The sequence below is a fragment of the Nicotiana attenuata genome, unplaced genomic scaffold (assembly GCF_001879085.1).
Source record: "Nicotiana attenuata strain UT unplaced genomic scaffold, NIATTr2, whole genome shotgun sequence".
Classification (NCBI taxonomy): domain Eukaryota; kingdom Viridiplantae; phylum Streptophyta; class Magnoliopsida; order Solanales; family Solanaceae; genus Nicotiana; species Nicotiana attenuata.
In genome coordinates, this window is record NW_017670988.1 from 225,126 (window position 1) to 251,286 (window position 26,161).

At 35.3% G+C, this 26,161-nt stretch overlaps 2 protein-coding genes across 2 annotated transcripts; one reads left to right on the plus strand and one right to left on the minus strand.

Annotated features, from left to right (window-relative positions):
• The first annotated feature begins 1,295 nt into the window (after positions 1 to 1,295).
• Positions 1,296 to 17,489, plus strand: LOC109245036 (protein transport protein SEC23-like). The gene is made up of 13 exons (XM_019412210.1): positions 1,296 to 1,903; positions 9,008 to 9,286; positions 9,944 to 10,117; positions 11,072 to 11,233; positions 11,935 to 12,077; positions 13,064 to 13,139; positions 13,214 to 13,389; positions 13,493 to 13,574; positions 14,400 to 14,477; positions 14,658 to 14,819; positions 14,912 to 15,175; positions 15,873 to 15,977; positions 17,049 to 17,489. Exons 1-13 carry the CDS (start codon positions 1,454 to 1,456, stop codon positions 17,190 to 17,192), a joined length of 2,295 nt encoding a protein of 764 aa, XP_019267755.1. The 5' UTR covers positions 1,296 to 1,453; the 3' UTR covers positions 17,193 to 17,489.
• A 2,839-nt stretch (positions 17,490 to 20,328) lies between these two features.
• On the minus strand, positions 20,329 to 24,897 carry LOC109245037 (replication factor C subunit 3-like). The gene is made up of 11 exons (XM_019412211.1): positions 24,627 to 24,897; positions 24,413 to 24,526; positions 23,977 to 24,009; positions 23,106 to 23,277; positions 22,838 to 23,016; positions 22,526 to 22,662; positions 22,306 to 22,401; positions 21,822 to 21,891; positions 21,644 to 21,721; positions 21,455 to 21,536; positions 20,329 to 20,606 (listed from the first exon to the last, which is right to left on the minus strand). The coding sequence occupies exons 2-11, from the start codon at positions 24,458 to 24,460 to the stop codon at positions 20,494 to 20,496; spliced, it is 1,008 nt and encodes a 335-aa protein (XP_019267756.1). The 5' UTR covers positions 24,461 to 24,526; positions 24,627 to 24,897; the 3' UTR covers positions 20,329 to 20,493.
• Between the last annotated feature and the right edge of the window lie 1,264 nt (positions 24,898 to 26,161).

Genomic DNA, 26,161 nt, shown 5'->3' on the forward strand with positions numbered 1-26,161 from the left:
GTGCTTTGAGTATTTGGTACTGATATGGTAGGATCGGGATGCATACAGCAGCAGGTATAATAAGGGTGGATTGATATGGTGGAATAAGGGTGAATATGTTCTATACGGTGGGATCGGGTTGCACGCTGCAACAGGTGGAATAAGGGTGGATTGATATGGCGAAATAAGGGCGAACTATGATTTTGATATTGATATATGGTGGGATCAGGTTGCGTGCCGCAACATATTATTATGAATATTATCTTTGTTGTTGATGCTATTACTGTGAAATAAGGGGGGATTCTGTGTTGCCTGGTGGGATCGGATTGCGTGCCGCAACAACCTATATGTTTCCATTTCTTGAGCTATGTTGGTTTTTTCGGTATTTGTATTTGAACTGTCAAAGATTGGTAATTCTGGACGACACTGGTTTCTTCTTGAGGTTGTGGTTATTATTTTCAGTTGACTGTTAAATTCTGTTCAGTATTCCTATATTCTGTCATTATTATATACTGCGTATAGGTTGTAGTGTTGGTGACCCGCCTTAGCCTCTCACTACTTCGTCGAGGTTAGGCTTAGCACTTACCAGTACATGTGGTCGGTTGTACTGATACTATACTCTGCACACTGTGAAGATTTTGGAGTCGGTCCCATCGACGGTTATTAGCGTGCTCGGATTGGACAATTGCGGAGACTTGAGGTACGACTGTTCAGTGCCCGCAGCTCTTGGAGTCCCCTTCCTCTTTCTATTTAGCTATGTATTTTCATTCAAACAACTTTATATTTATTTTAGACCAATAATACTCTAGAAGCTCGTGCACTTGTGACACCAGGTTCAGGGATTTTGTAGCAGATATTTACAGTTTTAGCTTCCACATTTATATTTTGGATTATTATAGTTGAATAAGTTCTTCATTAATTAATTTTAGACTGTTAAAAAGGATAAATTGTTCTAACGTTGGCTTGCCTAACAAGTGAAATATTAGGCGCCATCACGGTTTCGACGGTGGGAATTCCAGGTCGTGACACTCTCTGTTTTATGTAGACAATTAGATTAAATTTATACATTAGTAAATAAGACCTTGAGTACATACTTGGGTTTTGAAAACAATAAACTAAATAAATTAGTATATAGATATTTTTCTGGTTAATTGGTATTTATACATTAGGAAATTACAAAATAAGTTAAATTTGCTAAATATCAACTTTATAAATGTATTTTATAGAAATAGTTATCGTTTATCAGAGTTAAACATAGTAGTTGACTCATAAAACAAAGAACATATGTACTACTCCCGTATGACATAGGAGTATTCATTAATTTATTTTAACAACAACGCCTTAATAGAGAACTACAGACTTAAACGTTACAATCACTAAAGCCCCAACACTTGAAAATCTCGTTTCCTTTAGCTGGCCGGTGCCACCACTTCCCCGGAGATCCGATCACCCGCTGCTTTCCGCCGCCGCAACAATGACGGAGTTCTTAGAATTAGAAACACAAGACGCCGTAAGGATGCCGTGGAACGTATTGCCGGGAAGCAAATCGGAGGCCGCGCAATGCGTAATCCCCGTTTCCGCCATATACACGCCGTTAAAACCTTTCCCTAACACTCCTACTCTTCCTTATGCTCCACTCCGTTGCCGCAATTGCCGATCGGTGCTCAATCCTTTCTCCATCGTTGATTTCTCGTCTACTAAGATCTGGATCTGCTGTTTTTGCCTTCAGCGCAATCACTTCCCTCAGAATTATCAGTCCATATCGGAGACTAATATGCCGGCGGAGTTGTTCCCGCAATACACTACGATTGAGTACGAGAGTCCTACTGAAAAGGCCGCCATGACAAATCCGGTTTTCCTTTTCGTGATCGATACTTGTGTTATTGAAGAGGAGATTGGTTACTTGAAATCATCTTTGCTACAGGTTATGTGCTTTTCCTTTCTTAGTCTTTGAGAACTGTTGAGTTTAATACTGAAAGATCTTTCATTTTCGATTTTTTTACTGTTTGGTGCATTGTTACAGTTTTGATGGGGGTACTGGTACTAGTCTTATTGCATGGAACTAGTAGTGAATGTGGCAGTACCAGTTTGTCGGGATTAAGGCTCAGTAGTGTTGATACAGTTACATTAAATCATTTTAGCTTGTTTAAAGATTCTTATGTCACCAGAAATGTAGAGAATATCTATTGTTAAAGAATCATACTATTGTATTGAGTATTCAACCAATTCAACTAGTTTAGAATTGAATTGTAGTAATAGTGGTAGTTGAGGTTGTTTTTTGGTGAACTTCAAATGTCTTTTCTGAAACCTCTTGTGTGTTTGTTAAGAGCACCTCTTGTGTAGGCATGTTTTCTGGAAAATAACTTATTTGCTGCCTATATTGATAAGTGGGAATTTTGACTTTTGAGCGGTCACATATGGTGACTGTGAGGATACCAGATTACATCTATTTATTGCTAATTAGCTATCAATCAAAGTATAGTAGTATATAAATAATATAGATGTATACATATTAATTAAATGTTAACTGGCTAATGAGTATGTCCACATAATTGACAAAAAGGAGACTCTGTTTGGTATATAATGCATCTTATGCATATCCGAAGTATATCTACTGTGGTAGTGGCTTAGCGTTTCGTGCTTTCCTTCGCCTGCCGATCTTATCGGCTCGGCTTCATCATCATAGTAATGACGGAGATAAGGTGCTCCACCTGCACTATGCTTGGTAATAGCATGGGTGGAGGGGTAAAAAGTAGGATGAGTAAACATGCTTTTTGGATCGATCAATCAGTAATAGGACAAAGGGCAACCAAATGGGATGTAGGGCAGATGATGCCAAACCATGAATGATGTAACTCATCCTGTGTGACCACATACCACTTGTTTATCTGCGCACTATATTGCCTTCCTCTCCTTTAACACAATTGTTCTCCCAAACTCTTTGCTTTACACCGCTCAAGAGCAGATTTTGGGGCCTTGTCTCATTGCAGACTCCAAAATATCTTCATATAAGCCTTCATTTATAGATCTTTTGACAGCAAAAACTTCGGAAGACTTGCAATATACTACTCTATCCGTTTCAAATTAAATGAGGTAGTTTGACTCCGCACGGAGTTTAAGGAAAAAAAGAAAGACTTTTGAAATTTGTGGTCTTAAAAGCTTAAGGGGTAAAGCTTTGTGGGGCCATGACTTTTGTGTGGTTATAAAAGCTTCTCATTAAGGGTAAAATGGGTAAAATGAGGAGTTTAAAGTTGAATTATTTCCAAATTTAAAAATGTGTCATTTATTTTGGAACAGACTAAAAAGGAAAGTACTTTATTTAATATGAAACGGAGGGAGTATAAGTTTTGAGGTGATAATCTTGTCTTTTGATTTTACAGTTGTTGGATTCACGTTTAATAGGCAAGTACATTGTGGAATGTTAATCTCATTATTTCCAAAAATGCGATCATTGGCCATATTTGACAGTTGATTTAAAAAAAATCCTTTCTTATGAACATTATCCCGTATTAAATGAAAAATTTGGGGATGACTTGGTGGAATATGTTGATGAGGTAGAATTGAAATGAAGTTTATGTTATTTAACTATAGGAATAAGCTTGAAAAAAATGATACTTTGTAACCAGACTGTGGAAAGAGTAAGAAACTTGAATAATTTCATTCATGTCTTTGAATGTCATATACATGGCTTTATATACAAGAAGAGGTTAGAAACAAAATCATCTAATGGGGTTATACAGAAAAAAAATAAAAAAAGAATCAGAATTTGATATTCTAGATTACAACAATTATCTCTTTTAGAGGATCAGATCTTGATATGGAGAATATCTTCCTAGAAATCCTCTATCATTCAACACTCTCCCTCAAGCTGGTGAATGGATATCTTCCATTCCTGGCTTGCTTATCAGGTCTTGAAACACATTGTTTGGCAGTCCTTTTGTTAAAACATCAGCCAACTGATCTTTGTAGATACAAATGGCGTACAGATGAGTCCACTATCTAATTTCTCCTTAATGAAGTGTCTATCTACCTCAATATGCTTAGTGCGATCATGTTGTACAGGATTATGAGCTATACTTATTGCTGATTTATTGTCACAATATAGTCTCATAGGCCCTTCCCATCTTATCTTCAAATCATCAAGGATTATCTTTAACCATAACAACTCACAAACTCCCATCGCCATAGATCTGAACTCGGATTTCTGCACTTGATCTGGCCACAACATTTTGTTTTTCACTTCTCCTAGTCACAAGATTTCCTCCTAAAAAAGTACAGTATCCAGAAGTTGACTTTCGATCCACTGATGAACCAACATAATTCGCATCAGTATAAGCCTATAAAACCATGTCTCCTCTTCTGAATAGTATTTCTTTTCCCGGACTTCCTTTAAGATATTGTAGAATTTTGTTGGCCACTTGGGGATGCATTTCTCTAGGGTCATGCATAAATTGGCTGACGACACTTATAGCAAAGGCAAATGTCTGGCCTTGTATGGGACAAGTAGATTAATTTCCCTACAAGCCTCTGATACGAGCCTTTATCTACCACAGAATTTTCTGGAGCATTGCACAACCCATGATTATATTCAATTGGTGTGGCCACTGGTTTACACCATTATTTCCCTATTTCTTTCATCAAATCAAGCACATATTATTGTTGGGAAATAAAGATTCCTTATTTAGAATGTGCTACTTCAATTTCCAAAAAATACTTTAATTTTCCAAGATCCTTGATATCAAATTCCTTGAGTAAACAATTCTTCAAATTGTGTATCTCCTCTGAATCATCACCTGTTACTATAATATCATCTACATAGACTAGTTGAGCAGTTACCTTTCCTGTTTTTGAGTGCCTTATGAACAAGGTGTGGTCTCCTTGACTTTACCGATAGCCTAGCTTGATCATAACTTTTGTAAATCATCCAAACCATGCACGGGGTAATTGCTTTAGTCCGTAGAGTGCCTTCTTCAGTCTACATACCATTCCCTTCTTGCTTTCAAAACCAGGTGGTACCTCCATATAGATCTCCTCATCTAAATCTCCATGTAGAAAAGCATTTTTAACATCAAATTGCCGTAGGTTCCAATTAAAAATCGCAGCCAATGACAATAAGATCCTCACTGTGTTCATTTTTGCCACTGGGGCAAAAGTCTCCAAATAATCAATTCCATAGGTCTGTGTGTAACCCTTTGCTACCAAACGTGCTTTAAATCTTTCTATAGACCCGTCTGACTTGTATTTCACGGTAAACACCCATCTACACCCTACCTGCTTTTTCCCTTTTTTAAATACGTGCATTAAGATACGAAGGCTTCTTCTTCCACAACAACGAAAGCACTTTTTCACTCTTTCATATACTAGGGGATTTCACTTGGAAAAGAAAATGTTCCATACTAACGGATTCGGGTCCATAACCATGGGTTCCAATGCACGAGATCTTGTAGCACTTACCAATGAGGTCCTATCGATTAGTATTACACAGAAGAAATCAATTATAGACACTAATACAATTAGATCCGCTCTTCATAGACAAACTTGGGATTTGCGATCCCAGGTAAGATCGGTTCAGGATCATGGGATCCTTTTCTATCAGATAGGAAGGGCTGTAGCACAAAATGTACTTCTAAGTAATTGCCCCATAGATCCTATATCTATCTATATGAAGAAGAAATCATGTAACGAAGGGGATTCTTATTTGTACAAATGGTACTTCGAGCTTGGAACGAGCATGAAGAGATTAACGATACTTCTTTATCTTTTGAGTTGTTCTGCCGGATCGGTCGCTCAAGATCTTTGGTCTTTATCCGGACCCGATGAAAAAAATGGGATCACTTCTTATGGACTCGTTGAGAATGATTCTGATCTAGTTCATGGCCTATTAGAAGTAGAAGGCGCTCTGGTGGGATCTTCACGGACAGAAAAAGATTGCAGTCAGTTTGATAATGATCGAGTGACATTGCTTCTTCGGCCCGAACCGAGGAATCCCTTAGATATGATGCAAAACGGCTCTTGTTCTATCCTTGATCAGAGATTTCTCTATGAAAAATATGAATCGGAGTTTGAAGAAGGGGAGGGAGAAGGAGCCCTTGACCCGCAGGAGGATTTATTCAATCACATAGTTTGGGCTCCTAGAATATGGCGCCCTTGGGGCTTTCTATTTGATTGTATCGAAAGGCCCAATGAATTGGGATTTCCCTATTGGTCCAGGTCATTTCGGGGCAAGCGGATCATTTATGATGAAGAGGATGAGCTTCAAGAGAATGATTCGGAGTTCTTGCAGAGTGGAACCATGCAGTACCAGACACGAGATAGATCTTCCAAAGAACAAGGCCTTTTTCGAATAAGCCAATTCATTTGGGACCCTGCAGATCCACTCTTTTTCCTATTCAAAGATCAGCCCCCTGGCTCTGTGTTTTCACATCGAGAATTATTTGCAGATGAAGAGATGTCAAAGGGGCTTCTTACTTCCCAAACAGATCCTCCTACATCTATATATAAACGCTGGTTTATCAAGAATACGCAAGAAAAGCACTTCGAATTGTTGATTAATCGTCAGAGATGGCTTAGAACCAACAGTTCATTATCTAATGGATCTTTCCGTTCTAATACTCTATCCGAGAGTTATCAGTATTTATCAAATCTGTTCCTATCTAACGGAACGCTATTGGATCAAATGACAAAGACATTGTTGAGAAAAAGATGGCTTTTCCCGGATGAAATGAAAATTGGATTCATGTAACAGGAGAAAGATNGTATGTCTCCTTGGCCAGCTACAGTAATAACTGAACCATCGGCTATAGTTATTTTTTTATAGCTAGGGCAAGGTGAATATGATATAGAGAGATGGGAGGAACAACAAGTCATATGATCAGTTGCCCCGGAATCAACCACCCACATTGGAGAAAAGTTGTCTCTAACATTAGCAACAAAAGTGGAAGAAATACCTGCAAAGGCCATTGAACAACTACCCGTCGAAGATGATATCTCCAGAGATTCCAGCAATGTCTTCAATTTCTCAATATCTTCTTTGTTGAATTCTGGGACTAATGGACTTTTTTCATCAATCTGAGGGCTGCTAGCAATGTGTGCCTGCTTTCCATCAAAAGTATTTTTGGTTGGAGGTTTACCATTGAGTTTCCAACATCTCTCTCGTGTGCCGTTACTTTTTTGCANTTGTCCCTGTTGACAAGCGGTTTGAATGAACTTGCGGGCTTGACGGTGCTCTCCAATTGTGAAACTCCATACTCCTTTTTATTTGTCCCTTTTGTCATAAGAGTCGATCCTTCGTTTATTTGAGTTTCAAGCATAATACTCCTCCGTCCTTCCTCTGTCCATATAATGGCCATTGTCTCATTCAATGATGGCAGATCTTCTTTCCCTAAAATTCGCACTCGTACAACATCAAACTCTGCATTTAGCCCTGCAAGAAAATCATAAATCCTTTCTTTTTCAATATATCTTTTCAAAATTACAGCATCGTCTGTGCAAAGCATTTGAATGCTTGATAGTGATCCATCTCTTGCCATAACCCCTGTAAAAGGTTAGAATATTCAGTGACAGATCGAGCTCCCTGTTTTGTTGCAGATAATTTTGTTTTATTTCATAGATTCTGGCAGCATCATGAACTTTAGAATATGTCTCCTTCACTGCATCCCAAATTTCCTTAGCAGTATTCAGAAACATAACGGTATCACTAATTTCTGGAAGCATGGAGTTCCATAACCATGACATCACCATTGAATCATGTTCATCCCATGCATCAAACTTGGGGTCTTCTATGGATGGTCCTGTACCGAGGAGATGTCCTAATTTCCCTTTACCTTTTAGAAAGGTATGAACAAGCTGAGACCATTTTAGATAATTTTCCCCATTCAACTGATAAGTGGCTTGAATATTCTGTAAATCTCCAGTTGAAACTCTAGAGCTATGCTCTACAGTGGCAGAAACATACATTTTTAGAGACTGGAGTATTTGCAATAGTACTCTTTTCGGACATGGTTTTCAAATTGTTTCAACCCTTGGGCGGATAAAGAGGACAAATGTGATGAAAAGATGGATAAATGAAAAAAAAATCAGTCACGAATAAGCCTAACGCTCTGATACCATGTGGAAAGAGTAAGAAACTTGAATAATCTCATTCATGTATTTGAATGTCATATACATGGCTTTATATACAAGAAGAGGCTAGAAACAGAATCATCTAAATCCCATAAAACCTGGGATTATACAGATTAAAATAAAAAAAGAATCAGAATTTGATATTCTAGATTACAACAATTATCTCTAAAATCTTAGAGGATCATATCTTGATATGGAGAATATCTTCCTAGAAATCCTCTATCAATCAACACAGACCAATCTCAAGTTTTGCTCTGAAGTTACAAAAATTATGCTCTTGTCCTCTTCGTAATAGGCTTAAAGAAATTGCTGAGGGCTTGGGGAAAACTGTTTCTTCATAGTTTAATGGGGGTACTTGAGTCCAAAGCTACTGTAGGGGCCTCGGTGAGACATTTTAAAATGTTTATGGGTTACCATATTTATTTACTCAGTTCTTTATATTATAACTTAATAAACGGTTCTTCTTTCGGTTGAGGTTTGTTCAAGTACATCAATGATATGCTCTAGCGAACATGGTCAGGTAGTGAATGGCAGTGTCTTCTCCTTCCACAAACTGAAGCCTTCTATTTTTAGGTGACAAATGTGCCTCCCCCCACCCCCCACCCCCCCCACCACCCCCGTTTTTTTTTTTTTGAATAAGGACATTTCTCCTGGTCCTTAATACCCAGTTTGGTTCCTTCTTTCTTTTCTTAGTACCAATTAAAGGTTGGGTTCAAGTTGGAATGTGAAGTATCTCATATAGACAAAAGTTTCCACCGGATTCCTTCACAATGTCATGCAAGCATGTTTGGTTGTGAATTAATGATTTTTCCGATTTCTACTTTTTGTGAAGTGACAAATGAAGATCCTATATACGTTCTCCTTGTAATAATTTTTTCGCTGACATGATTACTTTTGTTGATAGCAGGTAGTGGGCACATTGCCTGAGAATTGTTTAATTGGCCTAATCACATTCGGGACCTATGTGCATGTTCATGAGCTGGGGTTTGGGCAGATTCCAAAGGTTTATGTGTTCAAGGGATCAAAGGAAGTTTCTAAAGATCAAGTGTTGGAGCAAATGGGCTTCTTCGCAAATAAGCCTAAACCAACCACTGGTGTCATTGCTGGGGTTAGAGATGGACTTTCTCAAGAGAGTATTTCTAGGTTTTTGTTGCCTGCATCTGAATGCGAGTTTACACTCAATTCGGTATGGTTTCAATCGTGTCTTTTTTGTATGTAAATACTGTTATAGATATGCTGCCCTTTTGTCAGAACTCATGACTTAACGTGTAAACGGAAAAAAGGGAATGCACTTGTAGGTCTTGTCGAATATTTCTTTTTTCACAATATATATTGCATTTATTAGCGGAATGAATGTGTTTGACTGCCACTTATTCCCCCCCCNNCACACACACACACACACAAACCCAAAAAAGTGAATTATGGCTGAATGCATTTGTCTTGGTTTCTGTTCAATTGTCCCTTTCTGTCCTTTAATTTATTTGGGTTTGCAAATGTATTATTTTCTGAAATATACTTCCTCCAGTGCCTTCCAAACTCAATATCTGTTCTTTTAAGATGAGATATTTCATCTATTATTCTGTGCCATAAAAAGTGCAATATTATTCCATTTCCACCTTTATACTAACTGAAATGTATATAAATAATGACGTGGTGTATATTTAACATTCTTCTCAACTTAATAGTAATTTACTCTAATCGCAAAAGTGATAAGTTCGAGTTTTTTCTTGCGAAAGTGCAAAAAGTCTAATAGAATGGCATTGACAAGTCATTAGATTGTAGTGCTAGTTATGTTACTCCATTTGTATCTGACTTCCTTTTAATCTGAAATTCTCTTTTTCAGATATTGGAGGAGCTTCAAAGAGATCCTTGGCCCGTGCCAGCAGATCAACGAGCGGCACGGTGCACTGGTACAGCATTGAGTGTAGCTGCTCATTTGTTGGGTATATGTGTTCCAGGTTCTGGGGCCAGAATTATGGCATTCTTAGGTGGGCCCTCAACAGAAGGGCCGGGTGCTGTAAGTCATATCCTTTGTTGAGTTATTAAGTATCTTAGATGACTTTTCATTTGAGACTATAATAAGATAAAATTATAAGGACTTTTTCCTTTTTTTCTTTTTCTTTTGGAGGGTGGGGGGGTGGGAGTGGATGGACGTGGTACTTTTCTTCTTAGTGATAGTAGAAAACGAACGGAACTATCACCAGAAAGAAAAAAGGAGTGTAGAAGAACAACGAAGAGCCAACAAAAAGAAGCAGAGAAATATAATGAGTAGAAGAAAAAAGTCATCGCTAACCAGAGAAGTAGAAAAAGCAGCAAAGAAGAGAACAGGAAAAACATATTTCAAGAGGCGTCCTAATACACAAAATAGCTAAAAAGCCATATTTTTTCACTTTTCTGTTATGCCTCACTGTCAGAATGATTATTATCGCCTGGATTTGAGTTTGCCAACTTGTTACTGAGAGGTTTTCAACTTCTTTATGAAAAGGCTTAAAGTAACAACGAAGAGCCAGCAATCTGGTGGATCATCTGGAGAGAAAGTAACTCCAGAATATTTTAAAACAACGAGGTTTCTACACTTAGTCTTAAGTTAAACTGTATGTTTTTACTTTACTTTTGGAACAACATGGCTGTTGTAGATGATTATGAAGCCATGTTAGATTTCATCAACTTACTGCACAACCTGTGAGGAACCTGTTTAGGTTGTACTTTTGGATGCAACTTTCAGCACTCTCGTGATGCTGCTTTTACTCAATAAAATTACCTTATAAAAACAACGACAAGAGCCAACAAAAAAATTAAGCATGTCTATATCGAAAAAATTCTGTAACGTGTGCATGTTTTTCCTGTCCTTGAACATTTTCATTGTCAATTGCAGCACTCAGCATCTATTATTACGTACTTGTGAGTGATATGTCTTTTATTTTATTACAAAATCTGGTGATTGATTTGTCTTAACATTGAATAATTGTAGATTGTGTCGAAGATTTTGTCTGAGCCCATAAGGTCTCACAAGGATCTGGACAAAGATTCTGCACCCTTATATCATAAGGCTGTGAAGTTTTACGAGGGACTTTCAAAGCAACTTGTGCATCAAGGGCATGTACTGGATGTTTTTGCTTGTGCACTTGAACAGGTAAAAATCAAATGCTATTCACCAGGACGGTTGATATAGATATTTTTCACTTATTTAATCAGTTCCTAGATTATAAAATAGATGATCGAAAGACACTTCTAGTTTTAAGAGTTTCACCTTTTCATACCTGTTGGATTTTCTTTTATAGAGAGTTTGGTGTTTATATGACCATGCTCTTATATAAACCCACAGGGAAGATGGAAACATGTTCATTCATTCATGTGAAAGTACAACAAATTGATAAGTGAGGGATTACAACTCTAATCATACATGTATTTAATTGCATAAAACATCATGGCGTGATGCACATGATCCTTCATGAGCTAAATTTTGTAGTTGACTTTAAGTCAGAGGCCCCATTATTTCATTCTTTAGACATTGCAAAGACTAAACAAGGTTTATCTGATGATAAATCTAGCAAATCAATACTGAACAGCTTTGCATTCTGCTTTCTGAAGATGAAGGTAGTCTGAGATTGCCCAAATAAAAAGAGAGTTTTATTGGTGTAAATATGAACTGTCATAATCCTGCTGTCCTTCTGTGTCCCCATAATCTACTGCTAGATTTCCTTGAGAGGCAAGCTTTACATCTTGAAGGATTGAACTAATTCTTTTATGGCTGAGAGGCAAGCTATTCCTTGAGAGGCGAGCTATTTTTTACAGTTGTTCTCTTTTACTTACATGGCATCTGTTGCATGCTAGGTTGGCCTTGCTGAACTCAAAGTTGCAAATGAGAAAACCGGAGGACTTGTTGTATTGGCAGAAAGTTTTGGCCATAGTGTTTTCAAGGATTCTCTGAAACAAGTTTTTCAGTCAGGTGGCAATGATCTTGGACTGTCATCAAAGTAAGGTTTAGTTGAACATTCTTTGGTTTGTCATCCCCTACCCCTGCCCCTTCCAAAAAAAAAAAAAAAGAAGAGAAATTTCTAGATGAATCTAGTACTTGAGAACCACTAATTTCTGATCTAGCTTTTGGATTATGTCTCTTTGTTTTTCTTTGTTCTACTTCTAAACCTCGAATGACATCTCATTATGATGCTGTCACTGCCAAGTTATCCATATACCTCATATTCTTTCTGAAAATTATGATGGCACTAAACCTGTTAACATGTTTTGGTTTTGCTCTTTCCACTTTGACAATGTGCACGGATCCAGTATATTGACTTGATTCTTTGCCAATTCCTTTAAGAATCTTGCTCCGATTCCAATCAATCTTTATGACTTCAATTTAATGACTTTCCGTTGCACTTCCAGCTTTGTAAATTCATTAATAAGCTTTACTTCACTCATTTAAAAAAAGAAGAAGCTCTACTTCATAAGAAACTTAATATCTTAGGAAGTTGTTCCCTCTCTAAGAATATATATTAGTATGTATGATTCTGCTTGTGGTTTTGGAGTTTCAGTTTTTCAGCTCTCATATTGTGGGTAAGGATTCTTAGGAGACATGGGAGGGGCTTGCAGCATGAAACAATTATTAGACAACTTCTTGAAGATTGACTAGTAAACTTCTCTTACAGAAGGATCCAGGGATATAGCTTGGTTTGTGCCTAACTGATGGGTAATTTAGTGCTTTAGATCAGCTTCGAAGCAGACTTGCTTGGCCTGATATATTCAACTATCTTTACCAGAAGCCTATTTTGCTCACAAACCACTTTGAGACGATTGAGTGGAACTTTTTTGTGTCAATATTAACACGTTATATGTATCTCTGCATAAAGTTCCACTCCAGATACTGATGAATAGTCTGAATTGTTTTCATTTGCTAGCATTTATATGCTACCAAGTTCTTATTCTGTCTTACAACTTAGGTAGTATGTTTGCTTGTATGCAGCGGTATTTTTGAGGTAAATTGCTCAAAAGATGTAAAAGTTCAGGGAGTTATCGGCCCTTGTGCATCACTTGAAAAGGTATCTTTTACTAATATAAGTGCTTACTTTCTCTGAAGCTTCTATAAATACTTATTAATTGGTGCCTTTTACAGAAAGGTCCTTTGTGCTCTGAGGTTGTCGTAGGTCAGGGAAATACAACAGCTTGGAAGATGTGCGGTCTTGATAAAACTACATCGTTATGTTTAATATTTGAAGTCGCCAAGAAGGAGAACCCAGATGCAATTGCTCAATCTGCAAATCCACAGTTCTATTTCCAGTTTTTGACATAGTATGAACTTAAACTTATTATTTCTTGAGAAGTGCTGACTACAGACCGGTTTGTTTGGCTATGATCAACCATTTCCTGACTTATCAACGATATTCTTCTCCAGTTATCAGCACCCTAGCGGACAAATGAGACTTCGGGTTACTACTCTTTCTAGAAGATGGGTTGCTGGACCTGGAAGTGTACAGGCAAGGATTGTTGGTGTTCCTTATGCTGTTTGTTTCTGATTATGTTTTTTTTTGGCCTTTCTTTTATCCTTTTATTCTTTTGCCATGTAACCAGAAGTAAATATCTGATGAGTTCAGTAGTTAAATCATGAATCTGAGGATACCAGGGTAGTTTAGATGGATTAGAAGAGAAATGAGTAAGATAGTTTGCTCATCAGATTATGATAATCCGAGCTCCTTTCTGCCTAACAAGGACAGGAAGTACTCAAATCTCCTCTCTGGGAATATAATCACATAATTAAGTTCAATAACTTTTTGGTTTATAATGACTTGGTTATCATTTAAAAGTAGGTATAGGTGAGCTAGGCCTGCAAAGGCGATGCATCACCCTTTGGCCTCTTCCATTCACTATTCTTGTGGTACAGAGTGTGGTACCTTTGCAGATTGATAGTCTGGGGAGTCATCTTGACGCTATTTGCAGTGCATGCTAGGCTTGTGCTTAGATAATCCATAACGTAATTTTGTATTAGATACTATAAGAAGTACAAAAGGACTGAGGGGACTAAAAAAGGTATCTAATGCACATTTATTGACTAGTTTTACGAAGATTAAGTTCCTATTGTCAATAGATGTGCCTCAGATACTAAGAAAAGGTACAATGGACTGAGGGGACTAAATTCGGAAGTTACATAGTTATCTGCTCAGTGACAATTATGCCACTTAAATTGAAGTCCTGATATATTTTTTTCATGGTCACTTTGGAGCTAAAGAAAATAGGATGCAATCACATCTTATGCTTATCTGTCTTGCAGTTTCAGTAAACAGTTTGTCTTCTATATTTTATAGGACCTCATTGCTGGATTTGATCAAGAAGCAGCTGCTGTGGTAATGTCACGGCAAGTTTCTTTCAAAATGGAAACCGAGGTATCATCCTCTTCGTCTTAATACAGACGATTTAACCTTATATGTTGTTGTATTCTTTGTTTTCTGTCCAAATTTTTTGCTTTCTTTACTATGACATGGACCCGGTTTTGCTTTACTTCTAGTTATCTTTCGCTGTTGTTTCTTTACCTTTTTGAAACCCACTTCCACTTTCTTCTGCAGACCGATTTTGATCCCATCAGATGGCTGGATAAGTCATTGATACACATATGTTCGCGATTTGGTGACTACCAAAAAGACAGTCCATCCTCCTTTACTCTATCTCCTCGTTTTTCAATATTTCCCCAGTTTATGTTTCACTTGCGGCGGTCTCAGTTTGTCCAGGTATATATTCATCTTGATTGTAAACATCAAGCATATTACTTTCTTACATTTCTGCTTCTACCATCATGCTCAGTTTGTAAGCATCATCTCAGGTCTTTGGCAACAGTCCAGATGAGACGGCATACTTTAGAATGATCCTGAACCGGGAAAATGTAGCCAACTCAGTTGTGATGATCCAGCCCTCTTTGATATCTTATTCTTTTCAATCTGGTCCAGAACCAGTCCTCCTTGATGTGGCGGCAATTGCTGCTGACAGAATCCTTCTTTTAGATTCATTTTTTACCATTGTTGTGTTTCATGGATCAACTATTGCTCAATGGAGAAAAGCTGGATATCACGAACAGCCTGAACATCAGGTAGGCTTCTTTGCAATCTGAACCAAAATATTAAAGATTTGGAGCTTTTATCGATTGCTAATTCAAGGATTTCTGTAATTTTATTATGTCAAGTAATTTAATCCCATGGCCAACTTTCTTTTCTTTGCTAGTTTGAGCATGATATATAGTATTGCTTGTTGTAACATATGTGCACTCACAATTCTCTCTCTCTCACACACACACATATACTTGTGTGTAAATAGCGATTTCAAATTTCAGCTGATTCATGGATCCAGATCTTCCAAGGTAACAATTACTGCTCTATTCCATCAAATGCAGACACTTCAAAGAGTCACCATGATTGCATAGATGTAACACTGGTTGCACTTGTTTTCGATCTAGTCTTATTTTCACCATCAGACTCATGATAGTCATGCTAAGGACTGAATATTGGAAAGTCGATAAACCAGCTTTTACTTTTTGTTTCTTTTGTTTGATACAAAAATCAAAATGAAGTATTGACCAATGATATGTGGAAAAGGTGCCCTCAACATCCTTGTGTTTTGCGACCTACACTTTGCTTCGTGGCTTCCTTTAAATAAATTACACTTCGTCTTATTTCTCGAGTCCATTTTGATTCTGGTCCTCTTGTCTATGTCATGATGCGTAAAACTCCCGTTGATTTGGATTTGAGTTTGCTCGTCATTTCGGTGGTTTAAATTTACTCTCTTGACAGGCATTTGCTCAACTATTAAAAACTCCTCGAGAAGATGCAGAGGCCATTATTCGCGAAAGATTTCCAGTACCTCGTCTGGTCATCTGCGATCAATATGGATCTCAGGTTATTAAATATGTTCTCTATCTAGACCTCCTTATGCATATAAGAGTTAGCATATTCTTAGGTCTTTTGATATATGTGCCTGTATTTCAGCATTTACAGCAGATGCGGATCTGTTATTTTTCGTTTCTGTAGTTCTTTTATGCATATTTGAAAATTAATTTTTAAACAGTAAGGGGTTTGTGATATGACATATTTGTCTGTAATTCATGTTCTGAATATAAGGTTTAGAGCCCGTTTGGACATAAGAATTTTTTCACTTTTTTTTGAATTCTTTTAACTTTTCTTCGAAATCAGTGTTTGGCCATAGAATTTTCAGTTTTCGCTTGAAGATGAATTTTGGAATTTTTCGAAAATTTGAAAAACTCCAAAAAGTTGCTTTTCAAAATTTTCGCTCAAATCACTCACAAAACTTCAAAAACAACCCAAAATTATATTCATGTCCAAACACAACTTTAATTTTTTTTCACTTTTTTTTGGAATTTTACAATTCTTATGTCCAAACGCCCACTTAGATTGGGTTTTTAGTTTAGAATATTTTGTTATAAACCACCTGGTTTAAGAAGGTTGTCTTTCGTCTATCTAAACTTGTTTTGTTCCTTTGAAACCTGGCCCAAAAGCTGCTCATGTTTCACTTATGTTGAAACAAGCTGACTGTATTGCTTATTGAAGCAGCTCTAGAAGAAAAGCTCTGGAAACAAACACCTTTTGGAAGTATCAAGAACTTTTTGATGTCTGTTGAGTATTCATGGACAATTGTTTTAGAAATAGGCATAGTTCATCCGAAGCTTTGAGTTTTGCCTGATTTTACCTACACGATATATCTTTTGTTCGAGTTAAATATTGCATTCTCCTTTCTTCGGCGAAGGATCTGGTGTCCATAGGGAGACTACAACGGGGACATCAAAACTTTGCCATAAAGTGGCTCACACCTGGAAAGATTTCCTTTTTCATAATTGATTATCAACATGAAGTCATCTCTTACTTGTTTATAGAAGTATAAAATAACATTAAAAACAAATGTATAATACAATAATCTTTTCTAGTGCTGATATTGCTAGTAATATTGTACAGGCCCGTTTTATGCTTGCAAAGTTGAATCCCTCTGCCACATACAACTCTGATGCCCCTCCTATTCCTGGTGGAGATATTATATTCACGGATGACGTTAGTTTTGAGGTTTTCTTGGATCATCTGCAGCGGTTGGCTGTTCATTAGTCTTTTTTTGCATCATCTTCAGAGTCTAGCAGTTTTAAGCGGAGAATTTTGTGAACTTTTCTCATTTGGATTGATTGTACAGCAAAGACATTTTACATTTATTTTAGAAATCATTTTTACGTGTTAGTTACTTATAAAATCTTGTAATGCTTCTGTATTATGAACTCAGTGAGGTTTTTTTAGACGTCAAGTCAAAGGAAGAAAATTTGTCAGTGATGAAAACAGATATCTGTACCTGTAGTTTTGCCTTTTGTCAATTTCAATAATTTTATATTGAGAACGTTCTAACATTTTTGCATCTACTAGTTATGATTTTTATGCACACTTTGAATACTAATCAAATTTGGGGTTTGATACGAGGCTTTGCCTTTTACAACTTCTTTCAACTATGACTTAACTGTTTTCCCCCTTTACTAATATAATACGTAAATCAAAATTAATGTCTTAAATTTTTGTCTAGACAAATGGTGTCAAATTAAATGGGCAGCATAAAGTGTTAGTATGTTTATTGCATAACATTTACTCCCTCCGGTCCACAATAAGTGGTCAATTTACTTTTTTATTTGGTCCAAAATAAGTGTCCATTTATATAATCAAGAAAGAATTCAATTTGTTTTTACAAAATTACCCTTATGTACATATCCCTAAAAAAATTTCTTACTCCTCACATTAAATATTTAATTATGGGTAGTTTAGTCATACTAGGTATTTTTGTATTGAATTTAGTATTTTCTTAATGAGCGTGCCAAAAGCAAATTGGTCACTTATTGTGGATCGGAGGGAGTAATATCTCTCTGATTTCTTCCGTTTCTTGTATGTTTCCCACTTTCCCCAACTTTTCAGCCTTAATCATTTAGTCATGGATCTAGCAATAAGTTTGCAAATTCAACACAACTCAGTGTTTCAACGTTGAACCTTATACATATATATAAAAATAGAGTTAAATAAAATTTCAGATGCTGAACTTTATACATATATATTAATAGAGTTAAATATAGTTTTAGAATTAACTCTTCTAATGCAGTACTATCAATAAGGGGGGTCAAATAAGCTTCTAAAATAGCTTATTTTCAAAAGTGCTTTTAAAAACATACTTTTGGTGAGAAACGGTTTGTGTTTGACTAATCTATCTATCTATACTATATTAAAAGCACGAAGGCCCTTTGCGAAATGTCGTTCGTCTTTTTTACCCTTTTAAAATATAGTTCACATTGGATAAAATAGTCGTTAGATTATTTTCCTAATATTTAGGAATAGTCATTTAACTATTTTTCTAATATGTATGAGTATTTATTTAATTATGTCTATAATATTTAGGAGTAGTCATTTAATTATTTTCTAAATTTTTAATTCTAGAATTCCTGCACTTTTCAATCCAGAGTAGAAAAGTTTCGTCCACTTTGTAAGGGTTTATTTTGTTAATAAAGTTTTTTTACTTTAAACTCCTTTCAGATTTAGGAGTATTATATTATAGAGAAAAAAATATAAAAAAGAAAGATTGGAAGGAAACGGGTGAAAGATCTCACGTAACGACGGGATTTTGTTCTTTATTTTCAGCTTTTGTTTCATTCACCTATTTATTTTAGTGTTTGTAAAATTCACATAGCATTAGAAATATCCAATTAAGAATTTAAATAATTTTGCAATTTATTATCTTCAAAATCTGAAATATCAATAATAATAAAACTAGGATTGAAATAGCTCTTAAAATAGTATTTGTATATACGATACAAGAATAAATGCTAATTTTTTTTTACTAAAAGTAACAATAATAATAATAATAATAATAATAATAATAATGTATTAATATCGTATAGAGTATATAAATAATGTATTTGGTATTCTGTATTGTTAAGCATAATGCATAATTAGGTGAATGACATATGAAACAAACGAAGTACAAAGATTATAATTATGTGATTCCACAAAGCTGTTTGTAGAACAAGTTTTATTCCAAAAAGATCTAATAATTTACTATAAATTAAATTATTTTTTAATTTTTTAATATTTAAGACTTTAAAATTACCTAAATTTGCTATTAAATTTTCTATGTGAATTTTGAAGGAGTGCTAATATTAGAAATTTAAAATTGAATAGATTTTTCTTATGTTGTAATATCTATCTATAAAAGTATTAAAAGCACAAAGGCTTTCATTTAATTTTATTTTATAATTCAGGGAATATAATATAATATTTATGTAATTTTTTAAAAATTTATATTCATTGATATGGATACACGCGCAATGTGCGTACAATATGACTAGTTAATTTGAAAAGCATTTTTGAGCAGTAATTAATGTTTGGTCAATCTTTTAAAAAGTGCTTATAAGTGTATTTTTCTCAAAACTATTTTTAAAAAAAGTGCTTTTAGGAAGAAGCTATTTTTTTCTGCATCTCAAAAACTGATTTTGCTTCTACTCAAAAATATATTTTTCCTTTTAAAAGCTTGGTCAAACAACTTAACTTTGGAAAAAAAAAAATACTTTTGGCAAAAAAAAAAAAGGCTTGGCCAGACTATTACATTGTTGCTCTTACCTAGCTCAAATTGTAAGTGCGGATTCTGAGGGAGAAAAAAAACTCAAATAGTCCCTTAAACATAGAATTAAGTTCAATTTAGTCCCTTATACATCTCTCTACACATTATTAGTCCTTAAGTTTGAGAAAGTAGGTAGGATTCTTTTAATTAGTCCAAGATATACACTAACCCTTTACTTAACGGAGAAAGCCACTTTTTTTTTTTTCCTTTTCAATCAAGAGAAAGCCACTCAATAACCAAAAAATGTTATTCCAAACAGATAAAATGCGTCAATCTACAGCTAATCGTGTGTTGCAGCAGAGCAGAAAAGGTACGTGTGTGCATAATTTTAGTTGTTTTTCATTCATTGAATGCAATTGATAGTAGTTGATGGAATTGCTATTTGGTTGGTGAAATATGTAGAGGGCATTGAGTGAAGGAGGAGATGAGATTACACAACACCAACTGTGATTTCTCAACGAGGGAATAAGCTTCTGCCATGCAAAAACTAGCTAATTACAAGGTGACATTCTTTTTCTGTAATGAGAAAATAGTGTCAAATAATATTAGAATGGATGGAGAATAACTCATAGAACTACCCTTTCCAGAACAATGAAAACATACACTTATTGAGTGCCTTTTTTTATTTATCTTACGTAATTTTATATCTTAAGAACATAAAATGTCTGCTTCAGACTTCAGTGTGATTGCCACTTTATTTTACAACTGAAATACCGAGGAGTTATTAACCAAGTTTGTCATAGAAAGTGATTGGGAAATTCTTTATCACTCAAATGGACTTGTTTCCAAACTAATTATTCCCCTTGGAGGGATGGGCTTGTGATTTCCTTTCTTCAGAACACAAGTCTTATACCAGCTCATGAATTTAGCTATGAACTCTGCAGTGAAAAAGAGGGAAAAAGAAAGTAAAAAAAAAAGAGTCAAATCTTTTAGAAACATTGATACTCAACTCTTTTTCCATTTGGACTTTTGTGGCATAAATCAGAAACGTGGTATGAACTTGATTTCTGAATTACCATTGCATTGCCATATATATATGGCTTCAAGGTGAAACAAGTATAGCATGTAATGATAAAAGGGAATCAAAGTGTCAAGAAAGTATAACCATAGGTGAATATATATATATGTGATCCTCTAACTTTATGTGTGTCCCAGTAAATGCGTTCAATTCGACAACTCCATATTAAGTTGTTGGACTATCTTAGTTTTTGAACTTATGAGTACTAAATCATGTGATGGAACTTTGGAAAATAGTGATAGAGCATGGATTTAGGTACATTATGATGGTAAAAAGAGGCAATTTGGATTCATGCTTGGTAGTTCTACCTCAAACGACTATATTTTTGCTAAGAAAATTGATTGAAATTATAGGGAAATGAAGAAGGATCTCCACATGATATGTTGTTGACATTAAGATAGAGTACAAGAATGTCTTTTGGTAGGTGCTTGAGAAGAAATGAATTGGTACAAGATATAGTAAGATTAGACGAGATTACGGTACCTAGATACAAATAATTAAGATATCTAAGACTCAATCGTCCAGGAGAATGACAAGATAAATAAAGAATTAACACATAAGATTAAAATATGGTGACTATAGTAGAGGAGTATCATAGGAGCGACAAATGCTTTAATGAAAGATTTGGTGCAAGATTAAGAGAATTGTCTTTTTTTTATTCTTTAAGGAAAAATGATGAATACAGTTTCCATCAAATGCTTATCTTACCTTCAACCTTCATAAATTGGTGAACAATCTTTTTCACTGCATCATTATCACTTTTTCCCTGTTCCAGATCCTTTGAATTTATCTGAATGAGAAAAAAAGAGAAAGAGAAGTTTAGTTATTTGCTTCTGTATTAATGTGTTGGTGAACATAGAATGACTATATAATAGTGAAATTTGTAAAATTCATTACATTGTACTTCATTTTCAGAGTGTCAATTTCCTTGTGGAATCGGTCATCCAAATTACTCTTTAGCTCTTCTACCAAAGTCTTCCATATACGAAACGAAGAAAAAAAATGAGAAATAAGAGTTAGTGAAAAGCTTTCAGTTATTTTCCAGCAATAGTTATAAGGACTAAGAACCTCTTACATTAAAGGTGAACTCAGCAGACACGTTGTGCTCTATCAAATTCTGCAGTTTCCCACGGATATCGTATAGCCTGAGAGAAATGAACTCTTGATTTTAGTATTATGAGTGCCGGGAACTCTTAATTGGGATGTCGAAGAGCCTTAGTGTGAGGTGAACAATGTCCTCATAGTCATAGAAATGTCTTTGTAGTGTACTCCAACAATTTCATGTTATAGGACAATGTTTGACTGGACACAAAATTTAAGGAAAATAATAATAATTTTGACACATACTAAAAGCACCCTTAGAACTTGTGGTTTTAAGAATATTATGATCTTTCTATGGCTATAAAAGCATGTCATTAAGGGTAACATGGAAAGTTTAAAGTTAAAGACTTCCCAAATATAGAAAGGTGTTATCCTTTTTTAAACAGACTAAAAGGGAAAGTGTGTCATATAAATGGAACCGAGAGAGTAACTTTTTGATGATGTGAAGTTATACTCACTGCTCTGAGCTTTGCTCCTCAATTATGTTTTTAGCAATCTCTGCAATGTCATCTTCCCACCCTGTCTTGATTTCTTGATTCTCAGTCAAGCAAGTGCTGATAATTATATATTTGCTATAGTTAGTGAGTGGACAATAGAAAAGAATAAGCTGTTTGTAAACAGTCAATCTTGATAGAGGATTGTGTACATAATTCTTTTTCTATAAAAGCCGAACATTACTTGAAGCGCCAGGTAGCTTCAAAAGAGCGAATTGCTTGACGTAGGTTACTTTTGGAGTTACTAGCAATCTGCGCTGCCAGTTTATGTGGTAGTTCGATTCCTTCCTGTTTTGCTATGAATTCCAAGACATCTACAATCTGTCAACAAGAAAATCTTTTTTCAAGTTAGTTAAGGAAAGAGAGAGCTGCATATTATATATGATTTTAAGTAACCTACTATAACATGTTAGATTATACTGATAGTGTAAAAAATCTTTATGTTCTTAATATATATAGCTTAGATCCAATACATATTGGTACTATGTGTACGCACCTCTTCATCTGAAGGTTTTTGGAGATGAACAACCTTACAAATAGACTTAATTGGCTGGAGCTTTGTGATATCACTGCAGCAAAAGAAGACCATATAACAACCTGTATATCTCTCTAACATCCATTTGGTATATAGCAAAGCATCTGTTGATAGCTTGTCAGCTTCACCAAGAATGATAGCTGTGTACATTACAAATGAAGTGAGTGATCATTTCTAAGGTTTTCCTTGTCCATTTTTGGGTACTACAAATTGCAAAAGCTTGTAATACCTTTACAGTCATCAGGATGGCAAGGTGCTGATCTGATGGATGCTTTGTGCTTTCTCTCATTGATTAGTTCTACGATGACATGTTTCTCATAGCCTTTAGTTTCAGCGAGATTGATCTCAACATGTTTCTTTGATTCCATCACATTTACTTGGATGCTCGGCACTGCTTCTCCCTGAAATGCATTGCATTTTGAGAAGGTCCTTTCACTGTTCTACTTGATTTAATTTGATTTAAATTTCTATGTTTTGACATGTAAAAAATAAGATTTTAACTTCCGTGCATTGATAATAATGTCGAATTTTCTATAACCAGTCTAAATTTTACACTGTTATAAGTTAAAACCATTTAAATATATAAGCTGGAGATGTGCTTATTATAAATACCTGAAGTAATATTTGTAGCTTTTACAGTCATATTCTAGACCGAAAGATAGTCTGTCATTGGATGTTGTAGTTGAATGCTTAAAATTATTTCTACAATATTAGTTATCATGTTGACATACTTTCAGGGGATACAAATGAATACTTGCCGTCTGATGCCTTGTGCACATTTGTCCCGCGTTGTGATCATGAATGAGTAGAATGTTACATGAAATGTATAGACTTTTATGTCTTTAGAAGACTTGTAAATTACTCCATTTATTTCAATTTGCTGATACTTTTCTTTAGTGAGGCTCGGTCTGTGATCCTTGGAAAACAGAGATCCTTTTAGTAATAAAAGATGTCACTTATATTATGGCAGTATACTGGTAAAACTTTTTCAATATGCTCAAATGCCACCAATAATAGACATCTAATGGGCTCTATATATGAAACACATTTTCAGATCTTTGTATGCATAATCTATGAACACAATACAAGGGTCTTCATACCTTTAAGTAGAACACCTTGCGCTTTTTTCTTGCCTGTAAAAGCAAAGAAACCATCATCAGTCGATGATTTGATAAGTGCTGATCTAGAACACGATATCGGCGATTCTTGGATTTAACATACATACACTGACATAGTTAAATTTTTTTATACTATCAGCGTACTTTAACATGTTCTAGCAGGTAACCAACCTATTTTTTCTTTTTTTTGGTTACTAATCTTACTTTCCATGCATAGTTATTTGTAGTTACTTTTAAGGTGACTTATTACTTGAAAAGTTTGTTTGCACTTGTAGTACATAGAAGTTAAACTCGTGATATTTACAACTCACGTCTAGCTTTTTATTAGTAAAGTGGCAAATTAACTTATTTTCTGGATTAAACCTTTTGATACTTTTGTAGCTTTAAAGAGAATCAATTAAATGTACACTATATATACCTGTAATTTATCATGTCCAAAAATTTCGTGAAGCAGAGCAAATATCATGGTTCTTTTCCCTACTCCTGGCTGTCCTGCAAATATATAATGACGATTACTGCCATCTGTTTCTGCCTGCAAATTTTAGAATTCAAAAGATGTGTCTTTTCTTAGTATTTTGCTATGAATAAGGAAAATTTAGAAAAGGATTATTCAAGATTAATTTCATATATACCAGAGCCTTCAGTTCAAGTGCAGTATTTCTATTGCATAGAAAATCTTTAAGAGCGTTAGGCCTATACTTATCAGCCCATTTAAATCTTTTGTCTTTCTGTTCTGGACTTGTAATATCCTGCTCCTTTGTAGTATTTTTTTCATCCTCTGTAGTTTGAGTTGGTGAAGCTGGTAATGGTATTGCTTCAATTTCTTCATCTTGCAATGATGTTTGAAATATTAATGGAGTTGGCGGTGGAGATGGTATTGACAATTTTTGTGGTAATGTTATTGGTGGTGCAGGGGCCGGTGGTAGTACTACTATATTTGTTTGCATTTCTGGTGCTCTCTCCCTCAAAGGCTTCCCCTGATCTGATTTTGAAAGTCTGTGTGTGCTTTTTCTTGAACTTCTTCTAACTCCTTTCCGATCTATACCAAGTTCTTCTCCGATTGTCGTTCTGATTACTCCTTTATCTTTTGTCTCTGATGAAGAATCTTGGATGTTCTTGTTCCCAGTAGAAGTATTCAAGGAGGAGGATGTTCTTTCTTCTTTGCCTTTGCGTACAAAGTAAGATGCACTCCATTCTTGTACCTGTTGAGACATAATATAATTAAGTAATTAAAAATATATGCTCTCTTAAACAGTTTAAGCTTTTAGACGAAATGGTCACGCGCTTCAACATTACCTTGCTAGCTAAACTGGATTTAGAACTTGAACTTGCAGAAGAAGCCGATATGCTATCTTTTCCAGAACTACTAAACTCTGCTAATAACTTCTGTCGATTAATCAATTTGGATGAATCAGTAAGTCCTTTATAATATGGACTTCTTGCAGAGTATCTCTTTTCTTCTTGAATTGCATTTCGTTTATTGAATTCCTCGAGATTATCAGCTGTTAAATTTGAGTTCTTTGAAGATGAGCCACCCTTTCTTGATATAAGCTCATTTGCTTTTTTAGGCCATTTTGGTTTTAATGAGTCAGCTGATTTGGAGGATCTTACTGAAGGAGGTATAATAAGTGAGTTTGTAGGAGAATTTTGAGCTTCTGATATGTTGTAGGGAACAGATTTTGAACGTGGGATTGATGGACTCGGCATTGAAGAGCTGAGAACGAAAGTTGCTGGTTTTTTTCCTTGTGTAGAAAAGAGGATTAATAAGGAGCTAATAAAAAAGAATTTAGTAAGTTAACTCAATTATGATATTAATGTGAATGGAAAAAAGATACTTTCAACAGTAGGTCCATAGGCGATCATCTAGAGAACATATGTTACGTTATTAACAATGTTTTATTTTTCTTTCTTGAACTTAAGTCAAACCTAATTTGCATGGCTGTACTATTACTGTAGAGACAGTATAGCAGGCAATAATCCATGCAAAAGCAGCTCATGACCAGTTAAAGGTTAATCTATCTCTAGTCTTTAACTTTTGTTGTTTGGTTCCATCTCTAGGGATGTTTGTGCTTTATATCACATCTCCTTTTTTTTTTTCCCACCCGGTGTCCGATACCTATATTGGGGCCCGACTAAATCCGGATTCGGGCCGGGAAGTCCCACATTG

Excerpts from the sequence above, each read along its gene's own strand:
- LOC109245036 (XM_019412210.1), top strand. The coding sequence starts at position 1,454 with ATGACGGAGTTCTTAGAATTAGAAACACAAGACGCCGTAAGGATGCCG. Across the intron at positions 13,390-13,492 it reads TATTTCCAGTTTTTGACATA|TTATCAGCACCCTAGCGGAC; the intron begins GTATGAACTTAA and ends ATTCTTCTCCAG. Across the intron at positions 15,978-17,048 it reads GCGATCAATATGGATCTCAG|GCCCGTTTTATGCTTGCAAA; the intron begins GTTATTAAATAT and ends AATATTGTACAG.
- LOC109245037 (XM_019412211.1), bottom strand. The coding sequence starts at position 24,460 with ATGATATTTGCTCTGCTTCACGAAATTTTTGGACATGATAAATTACAG. Across the intron at positions 24,010-24,412 it reads TTGGACATGATAAATTACAG|GCAAGAAAAAAGCGCAAGGT; the intron begins GTATATATAGTG and ends TTGCTTTTACAG. Across the intron at positions 21,537-21,643 it reads CTCTGAAAATGAAGTACAAT|ATAAATTCAAAGGATCTGGA; the intron begins GTAATGAATTTT and ends TTTCTCATTCAG.